This window comes from Pongo abelii, chromosome 8 (genome assembly GCF_028885655.2).
Source record: "Pongo abelii isolate AG06213 chromosome 8, NHGRI_mPonAbe1-v2.0_pri, whole genome shotgun sequence".
Classification (NCBI taxonomy): domain Eukaryota; kingdom Metazoa; phylum Chordata; class Mammalia; order Primates; family Hominidae; genus Pongo; species Pongo abelii.
This window is the reverse complement of record NC_071993.2, coordinates 23,568,788-23,588,159: the sequence shown is the minus strand read 5'-3', so window position 1 is coordinate 23,588,159 and position 19,372 is coordinate 23,568,788. Positions and strand designations below refer to the sequence as shown.

Here is a 19,372-nt window from a genome sequence, read left to right as displayed (position 1 = left end):
GATTACAATCTATTTTTCTTCCCTAATGCCCTTCTTCCACATGAGCACTAAATGTCATGGTAAAGCGCTAATGATTCTCAAAATGCAAAACTTGGAAAAAAATTGTGTAAGTTTAACTTATTTTTTACGAAGAGAAAAAGCACGTAAGATAAACTTGAACAAAGTAATGAAATTATCTCCACATTTTCTTCTTCAAGGCTGAGTGTGGTGATTCACACCTGTAATCCCAGCACTTTGGGAGGCTGAGGTGGGAGGATTGCCTGAGGCCAGGAGTTCAAGACCAGCCTGGGCAACACAGGGAGAACCCCCCCCCCCACCGCCCCCGATCTCTATGAATAATAAAAAAATTAGCTGAGCATGGTACATGCCTGTAGTCCCAGCTACTCAGTAGCCAAGGTGAGAGGCTAACTTGAGCCCAGGAGGTAGAGGCTGTAGTAAGCCATGATTGTGCCACTGCACTCCAGCCTGGGGGACACGACAACACCCTGTCTCAAAAATAATAAACAAAATTTTAAAATTAAATTTAAAAACAGGACTGGGCATGGTGACTTATGCCTGCAATCCCACCACTTTGGGAGGCTGAGGCGGGAGGATTACTTAAGCTCAGCAATTTAAGACTAGCCTGGGCAACATAGTGAGACTACATCTCTACTAAAAATTTTTTTTAAAAATTAGCTGGGTGTGATGCTGGATGACTGTTGTAGCCCCAGTTACTTAGGAGGCTGAGGTGGGAGAATCACTTGAGCTCTGAGGTTGAGGCTGCAGTGAGCCATGACTGTGCCATTTGCCCTCCAGCCTAGGTGACAGAGGGAGACCCTGTCTCAATAAAAACATAAGAAAAAAGAGAAGAAAAAGACATCAGGACTTGGAATCCTAATTTGAAAATGAAACAGAACACAGAGGAAGCTACCTAAAACAGTAATAGGCTTACAGAAGGCTTTTTAGGAATTCTTGTGTGTTCTACTCATACTTGTATAAAATTTTAAGCATCTCCAAATGTTATACAGCTCTAAATAAAGTGGAGAAAAGGGGTAGCCAGGTAATTCAAATAACAGAATGTCTTTCTTCCCAAATTACTTACTGAAGCCATGAAGCAAAACTTACCTACACAAAAATCCAGAGATCTGTGATTAGTAAACATTTAAACCGTTGACAAATTCTTTCCTTGATATTCAACAGCATCCTTCCAAGAATGTGGTTAACCAATGAACTCAATCAAGTTCAGTTGTGTCTATGACTGTGATATCTAAATGACTAACTGAAAAGTAAAATATCCAAAATAGCTGCTTTTCTTATGCATTAAACATACCCAACATTATACACACAGGTGCACCAACTTAGTCCATTTGTGCTACTGCAACAAAATATCTATAATTTATAAAGAACAGAAATTTGTATTTCTCACAGTCTGGAGGCTGGGAAGCCCAAGATCAAGGCGCTCGCAGGTTCCACATCAGGCGAAGGCCCCTTCCTCACAGATGACACCACCTAGGTGTCCTCCTGTGGCAGAACAACAGAAGAGCAAAATGGGCCTAAGCTAGCTGCTTCCAGACCTTTTTATAAAAGGCACTAATTAATCCATTCATGAAGACAGAGCGCTCATGCCTTGAATCACTTCCCCAAAAGCCCAACCTCTTAATACCACCATAATGGGGATTAACACATGAATTTGCGGTGGTGGGACACATATATTCAAACTATAGCATGCACTTTTCAACATCTTAAAACAGATTCCCGTGGTCTCAAGAGGCCAGACTAGACAAAAATTAGGGCATCTCTTTGGTTACTCTTTAAAACCTTAAACTCAATACTGAGAGTTGAGTGCAATACAAAAGTATGACATTTAATTAGACATTCTGCTGGCTGACACAAAACTTGCACTTCCTTTTTCATTAGCCAATAGGTACAGATATAACTGTAGACAGAAATTATAATTAGAAATAATGAGAGCAATTTCTTGGATTACTCCACTTATAAAATAAATTATATTTTATTCAGACTTATCCTTTCAAATTACTCATGATTAGCCTATCCTCTTCATGGGAGAATTTAGGAAACCTCTCTATTGCTGTGGCATCTTTATGGAAAAAAAAATTGTGTACATGCATACGTGCAAGAAACTTTCCTACAAACATCACAATTTAAAAACCACTCTATCCAAAAAGGCATTGTAAAAGTATAATTTTGCATTTTATTCATTCATTCCATCAGCTGGGAATTGCTCTATTGTACAAATACAGTTTTGTACAAAAAAATCACAAAATGTTACAAAATAAAAAAAGTACAAACTGCATTACTTAATAAATATGACTAAAAGTCGTTAAAGTGGCAATGAGATAGATTTTAAGTTGGAAACATTGTTTGACCCAGCAAACCATACAAGCTCTGTTTACAGACATTTCTACATTAATACAGGGCAATCCTATTTTGCCTTTTGAAAGAATGTAAAGAAATATTAAGACAGTGTTCTTCTACTATAACTGCCAAGGTTGGCTCCTGACATTTATGCCATTAGTTTATAAATCTCTTAGCTGGATCCAAGAAGTTATATAAAGCAGGAGGCTTACCTTGTCACAGAGTTTTATACCATGTTAACATTCTCTTACAACAAAATGACAAATGTAAATAAAAACAACCGAGAGCACCAGACAATCTACTCTACACATCAACCAGGGTACAGAATAATCATTCTGCCATCAGCAAATGTCAGACTTTCATTCAAGTAAGACCTGGTACTATCCGTTAAAAGAGGAAAAACAAAACAAAACAAAACAAAAAAAACACAAAAAAACACCTTCCCACAACTTTCCATTAAGTAATTTTCTTTAAAAGATTCGCCATTTCTAGAAAAACAATGACTTCCAAAACAACAGCTCTGTTTCATCAAAATGGAATGGGCCAAACATCTGGTAACAAGAATACATCAATATCCATTTGAAATAATTATCTAAGAATTGTGAAATTCAAATGTCAACAACATAAAATAACTACCAAATCACAAACTCTATTCAAAATAATACATTTCATATAAAGCACTTCTCTGGATTTACGCCTGAAAGCTGTTTGTCAAAATGGAACACGTCATAGATGAAGGTACACCAGTTTTTAAAAATGTTGTGCAAAAATACATTTTTATAGAAAATAGACTACCAGGAATGAACAAATTTACACTGTGAGAAATCAGCTTGCAAATTAAGTAGTGCTCACTTTACACAGCAAATTATAAATAGCAGTAAAATCACCCAAAGCTATCATGAAACATCATTTAGGTGCCCAGCAACCTTCAGCTCTGAGAGAACATTCAAAAAGATGATTAAGGCATTACACCTACAGTAAAATCTACTAGCAAGTTTGAAAGTGCTATTACCCTGATTAAAGTTCATGTGATTCTCCAAACACAAGTTATATATGCAATTATTCCCAGGGTGTAAGGTTTTGAGACATTTCAAGAGCATGCATTTTGTTCAATATACATTTTAGACAAGGATATGGCCATAGATTTGGCAAGTTCTTCGTCGCGTTTCCTTTGCACTTGAGTTTGTTTGCACCAGTTGTCGTACTCTGGGTTAGGATAGGAGTGATCAAATACAGCATCATAGTGTCCGTTACTGAGCCAACTGAGCCAAATACTAGGCCTCAGGGAATCCTCTGGGCCCAAATAATGAATCATGGTAGACACCGTGGGACTCTCCAGCCTCCCTCCAGTAGTTAAATGGATATTCACATTCAGCATCTGCCCCATGGCCAGCAACTCCGGGTACCCGGCCCACGCCCCGTCTTGGGCAGCAGCGATGATAAACTCCCCCACGTCACCCTCAATCAGGGGGCTGAAGTGGTCGAGATGGTCGGCGATGTAGTGCACCGTCTGCTCCCTCAGCTCCCGATGCAGGCTCTGGTCCCCGTACACCGTCTTGCTGACAGCTCGGTAGAGGCAGTTGCCGTCTGGAATGATGTGGAATCGGTATTTATTCCTCTGCCGCAGGTACTTGTCCTGCTTCTCCACCTCGGCCAGGTACAGGGCCAGCTTCTCGTCTCTGGGATCCGACCTGGAGACGATCACCGGCTCCGCCGCGGTGCTCGGGGCGGCCTCGATGCCCCGGGCAGGGGGTGCCTCGGCCTCTGGGTCGGGCCTCCGCGCCGCGTCCCCACCGGGCGCGTCGCAGCTGTCGCCGCCCCTCTCCCATGCCCTGGGGCCCCTCTCCGCCAAGTGCTCTTCGCCCCACGGACCGGGGCCGGGATCGGTGCTCCCCGGGGTCGACGGGGGGCCTCGGTGCTTGGCGGCGGCCAGGGCCTGGCGGTGCTCGCTCAGTCGGAAGTTCCGATCGGGCCCCTCCCGTGTCGAGTCCAAGCCCGCGGGCTCGGGACAGTCGGGTCGCAGCAGCTCCTCCAGGAGCCAGGCCGAGGAGCCCCGCCGCGGCGGGACCGGGGCTGCGGGCGCCGGGGCCAGCAGGAGGCAGCGGCCGCGCGGGGCAGCGGCGGAGCCCGCGGCGCCGGGAACGGGCTCGGGCCCGTGCAGCAGGAGCCTGTCGGCGCCCAGGGCCCGCACGGTGATCTGTGCGGTGGATGTGTAGTGCGGCGGCAGCGGCGGCTTGCAGGACGAGCCGGGCGGGCCGGCGGCGGCGGCAGCGGAGGCGGGCGCGGCGGCCCCGGACACCACCTCGAAGCAGGAGGAGAAGGCGGGCATCTTGGCGGCGGGGACAGCGGCGGCTTCCCGGTGCTCGGCGGCCGCGGCGGGCTGGCACTCACCGGTCTCGGGCTCGGGCGCGGCGCCGGCGGCTCCCGGGGGCTGCAGCGAGACCTTGAAGGGGGTAGCGGCGGCGGGTGGCGCGGGGGCGGCGGCCGTGGGACCCGGGGCCCCGGCGGGGTAGTGGGTGCAGACGCTGCTGTAGAGCTGCATGTCCCTGCCCGCCGCTCGGCCCCTTATAGGCGCGGCGAGCCCCGGAGCGGGGGACACACCCTCCGGGCCCGCGGGAGGGGGCCGGCGGAGCGCGGTGACCCAACGGCCCCAGAATAGAGATGAGCGAAAGGGCGCCGGCCGCCGCGCGTGGGCAGCCGCGAATAGGGCCCGGGTCCCGGCCAAATTCCTGCTGCGCCACAGCGCGGGGGGGCGGGGACGGGACGCGAGCTCGACCCCTGCCGGTGCGCTCGGCCCGCAGACCCGGGGCGCCGCGCCCGCTGCAGCTGCTCCGGCCCGCGGCGGCCGCGGGGGACTCACGGAGGAAGCCGCCCGCCCCGTTGGAGCGCGTCCCGCTGGCGAGGAGGAGCGCGGTGCGCGCGGAGGCCCGGGAGGCGGGGCCGCGGTTGTTTACCTCAGGCCTCGCGGCCGCGTCACGTGGACTCACTGGAATGCGCGGCTCGTTGCGGCGCCCGATTCAGCCGCGACTGCTCGCCCCGCCCACTCCGGCCCGCGCCCCGCCCCCTGCCGCGCTCCGCCGACGTCACGGGCGTGGCCCTCGGGGCGCGCGCGCGCGCGGGCGGGCGGGGCGAGGCCGGGGGCGCGGAGGCCTGAGCAGTCCTGGGATTCCTGGCTGGGCCTCCCGCCCACGTGACTCCCACGGACCGCTTCGCCCACTTGGGCACTGGTTTCTGCGCTGCGCCACTCTCCTCAGCGGCTGCAGTGGATGCTGCGGGATGGGAGCTGCTTGGGGCGAGTTAGCATGCTCGGAAGGCTTGCGTGGCAGGAAAGCTTCCGGCATGGGTGTGGAGAACGGAATGCTGCCTTAAAGTCTGTTTGGCTTCTGCTGGTCATGGGCTACCATCCTTCCTTGCATTCACTACTGCCTCTTTTCTTTTATCTTTTTAGAGATGGGGGTCTCACCTGTCTCCGAAGCTAGAGTGTAGTGGCGCAATCCATAGCTCACTGCAGCCTTGACCTCCCGGGCTCAAGCGATCCTCCCGCCTCAACCTCCAGAGTAACTGGAAACCACAGGTGTGCACTACCGCACCCGGCTAATTTTCTTTCTTTTTTTTTTTTTTAAGGCGAGGGTCTCACTACAGTTGCCCAGTCTGGTGTCCAACTACTGGCCTCAAGCTGTTTCCCTCCTCGACCTCCTAAAGTGTTGGGATTATGGGTCCTAGCCACCACTCGTGGAACCACCGCGTCTTTTCCTTTTTTTTTTTTCTTTTTCTTTTTGAAGCAAGGTCTTGCTCTGCCTTCCAGGCTGAGTGCAGTGGCACCATCATGTCCCACTGCGACCTCGACCTCCAGGGCCCAAGTGATCCCCCTTCCTCAGCCTTGCCTTGGGCAGGGATTACAGGTGCCCAGCTAGTTTTACCACTGTGTCTTTTCTATGCATTTCCTTGGACTCACCTGTAAGGGTGAGTCCGCTAGTGGATTCTCCTGCCCTGCTAAGACGAAACCAACTTTGCACCTCTGACCTATTCCATTTGGCAAATATCTGGCTCGGGGGAAAGCAAGGAAGCCTTTTAGGCTTTTATAAACAGGCTTTCTCAGAATACCAAATGCAGTATCACTTAGGGCCTTTTGAGAATAGGTGCGATTGCTAGCCAGAGGTTAAAAGCGGTGGAGAAAGTCGTGACCTGCATTCCGGGGCAAGATAGACTATAGAAAATACTTCTACCGAGTCTTTTTGTAATACCCACCTTTGTAAGGGAAAGCCAGAGGTAGTGGGAGACTTTTGCTATATTCTGAGCTTTGATCAAATGCTAAATTAACAGGGCCTATACATTCAAATTGAACCTAGAGGTTGTCCTGACATTTTAGAGATAGGGAGACTGAACTTGTAGGTGATGTAGGCTGTACTCCGGTCCCCACCTTTCCAGTGGAATGTGAATTCCATGAATTGAGAGACTTGGGTCTTGCTCTTAAATTTCCATCCCCTAACACCGTGCCTGGCACATAACTGGACCTAATTAATATTTACTAAGTGAATGAGTAGATGGAAAGCAAATTCCCAAGGTTTGTCAGAGAGTGGTGAAGCCAAGATTACTATCCAGGTCCCTTGACCCTAGCCAGGGCTTTTAATTATCTTTGGGCAGTATGACTGGCAGGGTCCCAGCTCAGGTCACTGCAGCCGGTTATGTAAATTAACTCAGAAGAAGGTAAATGACTGTCTAACTTTTCAAATTCTGGTAACTACCGTATTGGGAGCTTGAAGCTCTCATGGCTAATTAGAAAAAGGAGATTACCATCCTTGGATTTCATCACTGATTTGTTGAGCATCTATTGCTCTGTGCATGAAGCACTTCACGCTTAACTCTTTCATTAGCTGGTGTTCTGAAACAGAAGACAAGTCTGTAAACAAGGCCATCATCAAATAATATTTACCATACCCACCATGTGCCTAGCAGGACTAGCATAACTGGAGCCTGAAGGGAGATAAGGAAAATATTAGAATTTAAATCCTAAAGCAAGAATAGATTTTAACAGGTTGGGGTAAATGTAGAAAACAGCAACAACAACAACAACAAAACACTAGGTCCACAGAAGACACACTACCTCTAATGTGCCAAGTTAGCAACAGAGAAAAACAAAGAGGTGAAGATTCGAAACATTAACATATGAATGCATTTTTAAAAAATCTTTTTGGTTTGTTTGGGGGCAGTGGACTATGCAAGACTGCGTATTGGCAGTAGGAATCCTTGTCCACTCTGTATCTCAATGTGGAAAGGCATCCTGGAGGAGGTGATACTTCAGGAAACCTTCAAAGCAGAAATGATAGCAGCTTTGGATGTTGTTTTTGGCCCTTGGAAGCTAAGAGAAGACAAGGCCTTGCAGGTGACAGCAAAGAGATTAGGGAGGCAAATCTGATTTCTCGTGAGTTCACATAATTATCTATAATGTAATTGTGTAATTAAAATGAATATGCATGAAAATTGCTACATGATCAGAACGTTTGAAGAGTATAAGTTTTCAGGAAGTGAGTTGTTTTTATTCTGATGGTTTCCATGACTGTTTTCCCTTCCTCAACTGTAAGCTCCTCAGAAGGGTCCCAAAACTTAGCATAGAATAACTAGTAACGTTTTTGCTATATACTGTATATTAAAACATGGGAAGACTATAAATGTGATTTTTTTAAAAACTGTGCAAAGAAGCTGAATCCTGTGTCTTTAGATAAACATTAAATACATCCAATTAAGCTAGAAAAAAAAATTCCTAGGCTAGGAGCCATGGCTCATGCATATAATCCCAGTACTTTGGGAGGCTAAGGCAGGAGGATCACTTGACCCCTGGAGTTTAAGAGCAGCCGAGGCAACATAGCAAGACCCTGTCTCTATAAAAAATAAAAAAATTAGCCTGGCATGATGGCACATGCCTGTAGTCCCAGCTTTCTGGAATGCTGAGGGGGAATAATTGCTTGAGCTCAAGAGTTTGAGGTTGCAGAGAGCCATGACCACACAATTGCACTTCAGCCTGGGTGACAGAATGAGGCCCTGTATCAAGGGGAAAAAAAAACAGACAGACAGACAGTAGCAAGTGTTGGAGAAAATATGAAGAAGTTAAAATCCTAATACGTTGCCTGTGGAATTGTAAAATGATGCAGATACTTTTTAAACAGCTTAGCAGTTCCTCAAAATGTTACAGAGTTACCATATGATCCAGTAATTCCACTTTTAGGTATATAACCAAGAAAAATACGAACATATCTCCATACAAAAACTTGTATATCAATATTCATAGTAGTAGTATTCATAATATCCAAAGAGTGAAAACTACCCACATATCTATCAAATGATGAATGGATAAACCAAGTGTGATACATTCAGACAATGGAATATTATTCAGCCGTGAACAAAATGAAGACACATGCTGCAATATGGATGAATCTTCAAAACATGCTAAGTGAAGAAAGCCAGATGCAAAAGGTCACATACTGTATAATTCCAGTTATATGAAATGTCTAGAATAGAGAATAGGCTGAGGTGAGGAGGGAATGTGCAGTGACTGCCAAAGGGCATGGGTTTCTTTTGGAGTAATCAAAATGGTTTGAAAATAGCTTATGGCTGGTCGAGGGGCTCATGCTTATAATCCCAGCATTTTGGAAGGCCAGGGTGGGTAGATCACTTGAGCGCAGTAGTTTGAGACCAGCCTGGGGAACATGGCAAAACCCCATCCCTACAAAAAATACAAAAATTAGCCAGGCATGGTGGCACACGCCTGTAATCCCAGATGTTTGGGAGGCTGAGTTGGGAGGATCCATTGGTGCTGGGAGTTCAAGGCTGCAGTGAGCTGTGATTGTGCCACTGCACTCCAGCCTGGGTAACAGAGGAGACCCTATCTCAACAAAAAAGAGAGAAAGAAAGAAAAAAGAAAATGGGTTATGGCAGGGCAAGGTGATTTATGCTTATAATCCCAGCAGTTTGGGAGGCTGAGGCAGGAGAATCACTTGAGCCCAGGAGTTTGAGACCAGCCTGGGCAACATTCAAGACTCCATCTCTACCAAAAATAATAATAATAATAATAATAAAAAGTCAGCTGAGCGTGGTAGTGTGCACTTGTAGTCCCAACTATTCAAGAGGCTGAGGCTAGAGGACCACGTGAGCCCAGGACTTTGAGACTTTGAGATTGCAGTCAGCTATGATCCTGCCACTGCCTTCCAGCCCAGGTGACAGAGCAACACCTTGTCTCCAAAAAAAAAAAAAAAAAAGGAAAAAGAAAATTATGGTGATAGTTGCACAACTCTGTGGATATACTAAAAACTACTGAATTATACATTTGAAGGATGAATGAATTCTATGGTATGTAAATCATGTCTAAATAAAAGCTGTTTTTAAAAACCTTACCATGAGCCAGGTACTATGCTCATTGCTTGAAATAAAAAGATAATTATATTTTAACCATAAATGTCTCAGCAGCAACAATACTTATTTTGTGACATGATTGCATATATCATGGACAACATTTTATATATCTTAATGATTTTTTCTGACAAATTCATGGTACTCTATGTGATAGCTTAAATGTAATTGTTTAAATGATATAAATGAGCTGAAGCTTACTGAAGCCAAATCACTCATGCCCAGATGAAACGGATATTTAGGGCACTAAACTAGTAGAAATACTATTTGAATTTATAACTTTTTATAAACTTTTTGTGTAATTTTCATGATATAAAAAATACTTTTACATTTTGTAAAGTAAACATTTGTTGAGCATTCCACAAAGCATATGGGAATTGTACACAGATATGTCATATTTTTAGTTTCGTTGGTTCTATATATGGTTCTATGAGATTCTGAAAAGTGCCCAGAATATTTTCTGAATGTTGTCAAATAAAAATAGTACCTCAGCAATAAAGGCAAGCGTCTTGGGAAGTGATGTGTGGAGTTGATATATATTCATTCTTTGTGTTCTATTGAACTGACAACTTAAAGTGAAAAAAATAAATAAATAAAGAGCATCATGTCATGCAAACACCTCAATATTCTTTCTCCAGCTCATCTACCAAGGCTGACATGTCACCAGCTGGAAGTGAAATTACCAGGCAGAAGTGAAAGCTACCCTTAATTATTTAAACCTATGGCTCTTCTGAAATTGTATTTATTTATTTCTTGCATAACTTGAACATTATACTAAAGAAGAGAATCACTGAAAATTCTATTATGTAAAGGCCTCTTAACTCCAGAAACTTTAAATCAATATGTGATAACTAGATCAAATAATCAGTAGATGTTTGGGGTTTTTTTCATATATATATATTTATGAAAAAAATATATATATATATTTTTTCCCCCGAGACAGAGTTTTGCTCTTGTCACCCAGGCTGGAGCACAATGGCACAATCTCACCTCACTTCAACCTCTGCCTCCTGAGTTCAAGCGATTCTCCTGCCTGAGCCTCCCAAGTAGTTGGGATTACAGGGGTGTGCCACCACGCCCAGCTAATTTTTGTATTTTTAGTAGAGACAGGGTTTCACTGTGTTGACCAGGCTGGTCTCGAACTCCTGACCTCAGGTAATCAGCTTGCCTCGGCCTCCCAAAGTGTTGGGATTACAGGTGTGAGCCACCATGCCCGGCCTATAATTTCTTATTTTCTTTCTTCCTTTATTAGTATTATTTTTAAATAGAGATAGGGTCTCACTCTGACGCTCAGGCTGGAGTACAGTGGCACGATCTCAGCTCACTATAACCTCCACCTTCTGGGCTTCAGTGATCCTCCCAACTCAGCCTCCCAAGTAGCTGGGCCTACAGGCGTGCACAACTGTGCTGGGCTAAGGTGTTTGGTTTTTGTAGGAGAAAAAAATAGGACAAAGTATGCAGAAAAGACTGTGACAAATGGATAATCATTGACTCTTGAGTTTAGGCTTAGAAAAGGTGCAGATCCTTTTGATAAATAACCCAAGAGGTCATCTAGTGATTAGCAATGGGGTTCAAATCTCTACTCACACAATGGCATTCTTCATCTTGTGGATCCAATTGACTGTTGAGAGAAGTCAAGTCTGTTACTCAACAGGGAGGTTTAAATGATATAATTTAAATAGAATGATCATTTCCCATACACAGCCTTGAATCATTCCAGCATATGGTGAAAGGGAGGAGCCCCAAAACCTCAAGTGTTGCCTGAATTCAGTTCATTTCTATTAGAAAAGGAGAACAGTAGGCTAGAACCATCTTGTTCTGTGCTCTGTTGCCTGCTTCTAGTTGCCTTAACCGATACGATGGTCAGGTCTGCTAACAGTAACTAGGCCTGCACAGGTTTAAATAAAAGTATAATCATATGTCCCTTGTTTGTAAAGAGCTTAACATAAAGTAGGAAAAACAAGACACCCGCACACACCCAAACGTTGAATAACTGCAGTAAATGCAGAAATCTGTTACCAAGGATGTTTCTAACATAACTCAGTTGGCTGTTTGTGTGGCAACATTTTAAAAATCCACAATCTTTGTAATGTTTACCTAGTAGCTAAATGTCTGTAAATAAGTGAACGTGATAACAATATGACTTACCCCTCCTAGAGACCATAAGGGTGTTTCTGTGGGGAGCAGGCAACAGCCACACCCCACCCTCCTTCTATATGGGTAGAAGGCCAGACTGAGAAACACACCCTTCATGACTAAGAGCTCAATTGTAAAAATGCCCAGATATTATAAAACTATTTCACCAAGACTTAAGGAAATGAGAAAAGAGGACCAGGCACAGTGGCTCATCCCTGTAATTCCAGCATTTTGGGAGGATGAGAGGGGAGGATTGCTTGAGACCAGGAATTCAAGACCAGCCTGGGCAACATGGCAAAATCCCATCTATATAAACAGTATAAAAATTAGCCGGGCATGGTGATAAGTGCCTGTAGTCCCAGCTACTCAGGAGGCTAAGGCTGGAGGATTGCTTGAGCCCAGGAGGTCGAGGCTGCAGTGAACTATGATCATGCCACTGCACTCCAGCCTGGGTGGCCAAAAAGAAAAGAAAAGAAAGAAAAAGAAGAAAAAAGAGGATAGGTATTAAGTTACTTTAATATTGCTTTTTATTTAATTTAAAAAAGTGTGTTAAAAAATTAAAGCAATGCACACGTATAAAAATAGAAGTAAAATTCCTTTACATCCCACCCCATCTCCCTCATCTCCCACTCTAGTGGTAACTACTGTTTACATTTATTATATATATTTTCAGACTTTTTAATATGCATATATAGATTATATAATATACATGTCAGCAAAAATTTGGCATTACAGGATTATATGGTACATATTTTCTCTGCACTATACTTTTTTGTTTACTTAATTAGTATATACTGGACATGTTTCATGTCACAATATGTAGCTCTACCTTACTCTTTTTTTGTTGTTTTTAATTTATTATTTATTTATTTATTTATTTATTTCGAGACAGGGTCTTGCTCTGTCACTCAGGCTGGAGTGTGGTGGTGCAATCATGTATGACTGTAGCTTCAACCTCCTAGGGTCAACTGATCCTCCCACTTCAGCCTCCAGAGTAGCTGGGACTACAGGTGTGTGCCACCATGCCTGGCTAATTTTTTTTATTTTTAGTAGAGAGGAGGTCTCTCTATGTTGCCCAGGCTGGTTTTGAACTCCAGAGCTTGACCGATCCTCATACCTCAGCCTCTCAAAATGCTGGGATTACAGGCAGAGTTTCTGCTAATGAGATGACCTAGGGTGGGACCCCTGATTAGCCCCAGGATGAGGCTAATCACCAGAAAGACCAAGTGATTAGAGGATTAGAGGGTCGAAAGTTTCAGCCCCGCACACCAACTTCCAGGAAAGGGGTTGTGGGGGACACTGGAGATTAAACTTCATAAAAACTCTTAGACAATGAAAGCTCTATTCTCTCTCCTCCGTACTTCAGCCTGTGTATCTTTTCATCTCTATTCTTTGTAATACTCTTCATTAGTAATAATACACTAATAAATGCAATTATTTCTCTGAGTCCTGTGAAGCATCCTAGCAAATTAATCAAACCAAAGTAGGGGATCATGGGACCCCCAGATTATAACCAGTCGGCGAGAGGTATAGGTGACAACCTACTACTTGCAATTGATGTCCGAAGTGAGGTCAGTCTTGTGGGACAGAGCCCTCAACCTCTGGGATCTGACTCTAACTCCAGGTAGATAGTGTCAAAATTAAATTGAATTATAGGACACCTAGATGGTGTCCACCACAGAACTGCTTGGTGGGTAGAGAAAAACCCCTACACCTGGTCACAGAAGTGTTCTGTGTTGAGTAGAGATTGCAGAAAAAAAATAATTGTTTCCCTTTCACAGGAACGTATTTTTTTCCCCTTAAGAATCTTCTTGATGGTTGAAATCATAAATGCAACTACTATGAAGCCAACACATTGCTTTAAATGTAAATAGTTTTTATGGGATTTATTATTATGAAAATAATACATGGTCATCACAAAAAAGTCGAAACCTATAAATAAGCAAAAGAGAGAGAGAAACAATTTTTTAAAAATAGTCCTCCCAGGGGCTCGGTGCGGTGGTTTATGCCAATAATCACAGCACTTTGGGAGGTAGAGATGGGAGAAATGCTTCAGTCCAGGAGTTCGAGGCCAGCCTGGGCAATGTGGCAAGTCCCTGTCTCTACAAAAAAAACCTTAAAAATTAGCCAGATGTGGTGGCATGAGCCTGTTGTTCCAGCTACTCAGGAGGCTGAGGTGGGAGGATCCCCTGAGCCCAGGAAGTCAAGACTTCAGTGATCTGTGTTCCTGCCACTGCACTCCAGCCTGGGCAACAGAACAAGACTCTGTCTCAAAAACAAACAAAAAAAAACTCACCCAGGACTGGGCACAGTGGCTTACATCTGTAATTCCAGCACTTCAGGAGGCCAAGGCAGAGGATCACTTGAGACCAGGAGTTTGAGACCAGCCTGGTCAACAGAGCGAGACCATGTCTCTACAAAAAAATTTAAAAATTAGCCAGGCATGGTGTGGCACACCTGTAGTCCCAGCTACTCAGGAGGCTGAAGCTGGAGAATAGCTGGAGCCCAGAAGGTGGAGGCTGCACTGAGCTAGGATCACACCACTGCACTCCAGCCTGGCAGAGAGAGCCAGACAGTATCTCTTAAAAACAAAAACAAAAAAACACCGCCTATAAATGTGACAACTTCTTCTTCAGTTATATCTGTATCAGCGGTTCCCAACCACAGCAGTTTGGCAAGGTCTGGAGGCATTTTTTGGTTGTAACAACTGGAAGGAGAGCTGCTCCTGGCATATTGTGGGTAGAGATCTATGATCTGCTAAAGATCCTACCCTGTATAGGACAGCCCTTTACAAAAAATAATTATTTGTTCCAAAATGTCAATAGTACCAACGTTAGGACACCCCGATACACACACACACATACACACACACACACACATATATACTGACTTTAAAAAAAAAAAAAAGGGATACTATTCTGTCATCTATTTTTTACTTGATATGTCAAAATATCTTTTATGTTAAAAATACACTTCAACATCTTTAATGGCATTGAAATAAATGAGTTATTCTTGAGTATTTTAGAAATTTTGTAGCATCCCTACATAAAGGCATGTGTATGTATGTATAACTGAGATGTTTCATAAAATAACATGCATTGTTACTACCTATACTGCATTCTATTTTATCTTCCATTTTATTCCTTTTTTAAATGTCAATTATAACTTAAGTTCATTTCATGGCCCACTAATGGCTGTGACTTGAAATTTGAAAACCAATGCATTACAGCTTCAGTTTTACTCTGACAGATTATTGTATTTACAATACAGGCCAACTCTCACTTCAATACATTTTCTGAGCAAATGGAATCATTGAAAAACAATGCAATTTTTTAATGTGTTTCTTTAAGTAACCTGTAATTTTTGCTCTGAACCAGTACATTTTTAGAGTAAAAAGGGTTCCTATTAATAATTATTTCAGATATCAGGTGTAAATTGGGAGTGCCTAGAAAAAATAGGATATATGGTCAACCTATTAATAACTGAGATGGAAAATAGTTATTTTCATATTTTTCTCTATTTCCTCTTATAGCATTCATTCCTCTATCATACCCATGAACACCTAGAATCTCTGATATTTGATGAATATCTTATAATTTGCTAATGTAAGCAAGAATCGGGAACTTCAGATTCTACTCCCAGCCTCAAAACTAATTGTTTGACTTTGAACAGATCATTACATCTCCCTGGCTCTTAATTATCCCATCTATAAAAGAAGGTTTAATGATCTCCATGATTTCTTTCAACCTTAAAATTATATGACACTTATGCTGTAGGAAATGATATGGAAACAACTTTTAAAAACTTAGAGTGTAAATGGGATAACTAAATTATGAAACATACCGGCCTTCACCAAAATACAATTTCTTAGAACTTTTAGAACACTTCAATACAAATGCCTGCATAATATCCGGGCTGGGCTCAAAGAGCAAGCAGCCAGATTGCTAATAACATTGGAGACCTCAAAAGTGTTCTCTTCCTCTGCCTACCCAGCTACAGTGATTCCATGAAAAGATAAGAGTACCTTGATGATAAGTAAGAGTAAGTTTCCCAGATGAAACACAGAAAAACACCGAGAAAGAGAGAGAGAAAAAGAAAGAGAGACAAATGGAAGTCTAGGATTGGAGAAAACTACGCTAAGAAGTTAAGTGAGAGGTTGACTTCACAATTTTGTTAGAAGTGGACCCTAAATAAAATCATGGCTGCTGAATAGATTAATACTCATACTCATGTTGAATGACACACAGCACATAGAGTTGTTGTTTTGGGGTTTCAGGTTTTCTGTTTTTTTTTTTTTTTTTTTTTTTTTTTTTGAGACAGGGTCTCTGTCACCCAGGCTGGAGAGCACTGGCATGATCATAGCTCATAGCACACACAGATATTTTTGTTTTGTTTGTTTGTTTTGAGACAGGGTCTCACTCTGCCACCCAGGCTGCAACCTCAACCTCTTGGGCTCAAGTGATCCTCCTGCATTAGTCTCCCAAGCAACTGAGACTACAAGTGTGTGCCACCATGCCCAGCTAATTTGTTTTTGTAGAGGCGAGGTTTCTCTGTTTTGCCCACACTGACCTTGAACTCCTGTCTCCAGTGATCCTCCCGCTTCGACCTCCCAAAGTGCTGGGATTAGAGGTATGAGCCACTGTGCCAGGCCTAATACACAGAGTTTTAAGAGTTACTGACTATGGGGGGTATTTGTCATGTTTGTCACTGCCCAGGTGTTTTTAAACACCCTTTCCTCACATTAAGAGCTCTTCTTCTGCCAGATAGAAGCCTGGATTCATTCTCCCAGGTACCCATGAAGCAATGTCCAGGATTCAACTGAGGCTCCATCCGTCAAACACACTCACTCACCCAGGACTTAAATCCTGCAATGAGTAACAGGAAGAAGCTGAAGTGTGGTCCATCTTGTGCCAGAGTCCCCAGCAATATCCATACAAACCATGCTGGCCATATACATTGGCAGGGGGATTGATGTCTTCCCTGGAGCAATCCCTTCTACAGTGGGGGGTTGTTCCAACTCGACTCTCTGGAGAATTCTCTGAACTTTCTAAGATCATTTTATATATTTAAAGCTACTTAGAGAGAATGCTGTTGCTTGCAACTAAAAACTTTGACAGATCCCATATCTATAGTATGTTTTGTCTAGTAAAGTTGCATAAAGGAGATACGAAGTTAATTTTGTCCTAAAGGATAGAAATCTCGTTTGAAGCAATGAAGACCCTATTCTGGACTTGAAATATGGCAGAAACTAGAGAGTCAGGAGTCTGGCCATGTTGGAAAGTGGACACTGTGGAAGCAAAGTAGTGAGAATGAGCCAGCCACTAGAAGGCTTTGAAACCTAAGCCTAGATGTGTGTTTTCATTGGAAGAGCAAAAATTAGCCCTTGTAGAGGTTTTCTTAAGTGTGAGGTGCTAGAGCTGCTTGTAGCATCAAAGTCATGAACATTTTCAGGATTAAGGTTAAAACCTACCTTAATAGGTGGTCTCAATATTATCATCTCATTAGATTCCCAGAAAGATAAATCTAGAAGGAACCCCAAAAGAAGAAACATAGTATCTTGGGAATAAAGGGAAGATTGGGAAGAAAAAGGATAGTATATAAAAAAAATTTTTGGAATAAGGCTAAATAAGGCCATGTGTGGTAACTCATGCCTGTAATCCCAGAACTTTGAGGGGCCAAGGTGGAAGGATAGCTTGAGGCTAGGAGTTCAAGACAGGTCTGGGCAACATACCAAGACCATGTCTCTCCAAAAACAAACAAACAAACAGAAACTTTTATTGCAGTGTTCTTTCTAAGGATATGGGAATAAAAGAATAGGGCTAAATGTAGGGAACTCTGTTGTGCAATTGGAATCTGTGCTTGAAATCATTATGGTCAAGCTAATTACTTGCCTGTTTTAATAATTAATGGTTCATCACATGACTGATATTTGTATCAGTCATAACCATTACTGATCATTACCAGGATGCCTAAATTAGGGATCCCACAGTCTTCGTGATCATATGTATGTTCTGCCCATACGCAATGACGGTCACTGTGGATAGGAAAAATAGGTTATATTATAGAAGAAAGTATATTTCATATGTGAAATTTCATTCATTTGTTCTAAGAAGGGGTTCTCAATTAGTATTTACTTATTGATCATGGTATGTATAACTTTCACAAATGTTATACTTTCACATATATACTGAGATTTGGGGGGAATTGTGAAAAGGTAAAAAGTAAACTTGTTATCACTACAACTATTAATGGTGCACCTGCAGGAATTGCTCACAGATAAGGCAGGTTGCGGGTCATTGGTGTTTCTGTCTTGCAGCATGCAACAGAAGTCCTTTCCCTTCCATTCATGAAAGAAAATTGGAATGAATTAATGGGGAGGAGTCTATGGATAACTGTGAATTATATTTTAAAAAGAAATAATTCCTAAAGAACTTTAGTATATTACTGGCTGATCGCAATACACCAATGTGTATCATCTTTCTGTTGAAAACGTCTTTGCATTCCATTCCTCTTCAATTTCTCGAGCGCATTTTAATTGAAAAATAGCAGTGATTCACTCAGGAAAATGCCCAACAAATACAGTGGGAGAACATTTGAGAAAAGAAATACATGACAAATGATACGGTTTGGCTCTGTGTCCCCACCCAAATCTTATGCTAAATTGTGAAACCAAGTGTTGGAGGTGGGGCCTGGTAGGAGGTGATTGGATCATGGGGGCAGATATCCCCTTGCTGTTCTCGTGATACTGAATGAGTTCTCAGGAGATCTGGTTGTTTAAAAGTGTGTGGCATCTCCCCCCTTTGCTCTCTCTACGTGTTTGCATCCCCTTCACCTTCCTTCATGATTGTAAGTTTCCTGAGGCCTCTCACCCATGCTTCCTGAACAGCCTGCAGAACTGTGAGTCAATTAAACCTCTTTTCTTCATAAATTACCCAGTCTCACGTAGTTCTTTATAGCAGTGTGAGGATGGACTAATACAACAAGTCTAACAAAATAGAGTAAAAATCAATAGCATATTAATTCTTTATTGTTAGGCAACAAATCACCCCAAAACATAATGGCTTAAAAAGACAATACATATTTATGGTCTCTTCAATTTTTACAGATCAGAAATTCAGAAAAGCTTGGCTTAGTGGCTCATGAGAACAGAGTCCGATGTCAGCAGAGGCTGCGGCCATTGGAAGGCTTGACTGGGGCAGGAGGTTCTGCTTCCAAGGTGGTTCACCCCAACAAGTGTGGGTTGTTGCTGGCTGTTGACACATGTGTTTTGCCAGGACCGCCTGAGTGTTTTCATGGCATGGTGGCTTGCTTCCCTGAGAGCCAGGGATTCAAAAAGGAGGAACGTGAAAGATTTCATGCCCTTTATGACCTAGTCTTGGATGTCACACAACATCACTTCCACCACATGGGTCAGCTTTGACTCAGTGTGAGAGGAGGCTATACAAGAAAGTGAGGGGTGAGGGTAAAATAAAAGTGA

General features: G+C 43.2%; 1 protein-coding gene across 1 annotated transcript; it reads right to left on the bottom strand.

The window, feature by feature from the left end:
* Window positions 1-2,168: 2,168 nt before the first annotated feature.
* Window positions 2,169-5,281, bottom strand: OTUD1 (OTU deubiquitinase 1). Its single transcript, XM_024254310.2, has one exon. The coding sequence runs from the start codon at window positions 4,895-4,897 to the stop codon at window positions 3,446-3,448; it is 1,452 nt and encodes a 483-aa protein (XP_024110078.1). The 5' UTR covers window positions 4,898-5,281; the 3' UTR covers window positions 2,169-3,445.
* Window positions 5,282-19,372: the final 14,091 nt, after the last annotated feature.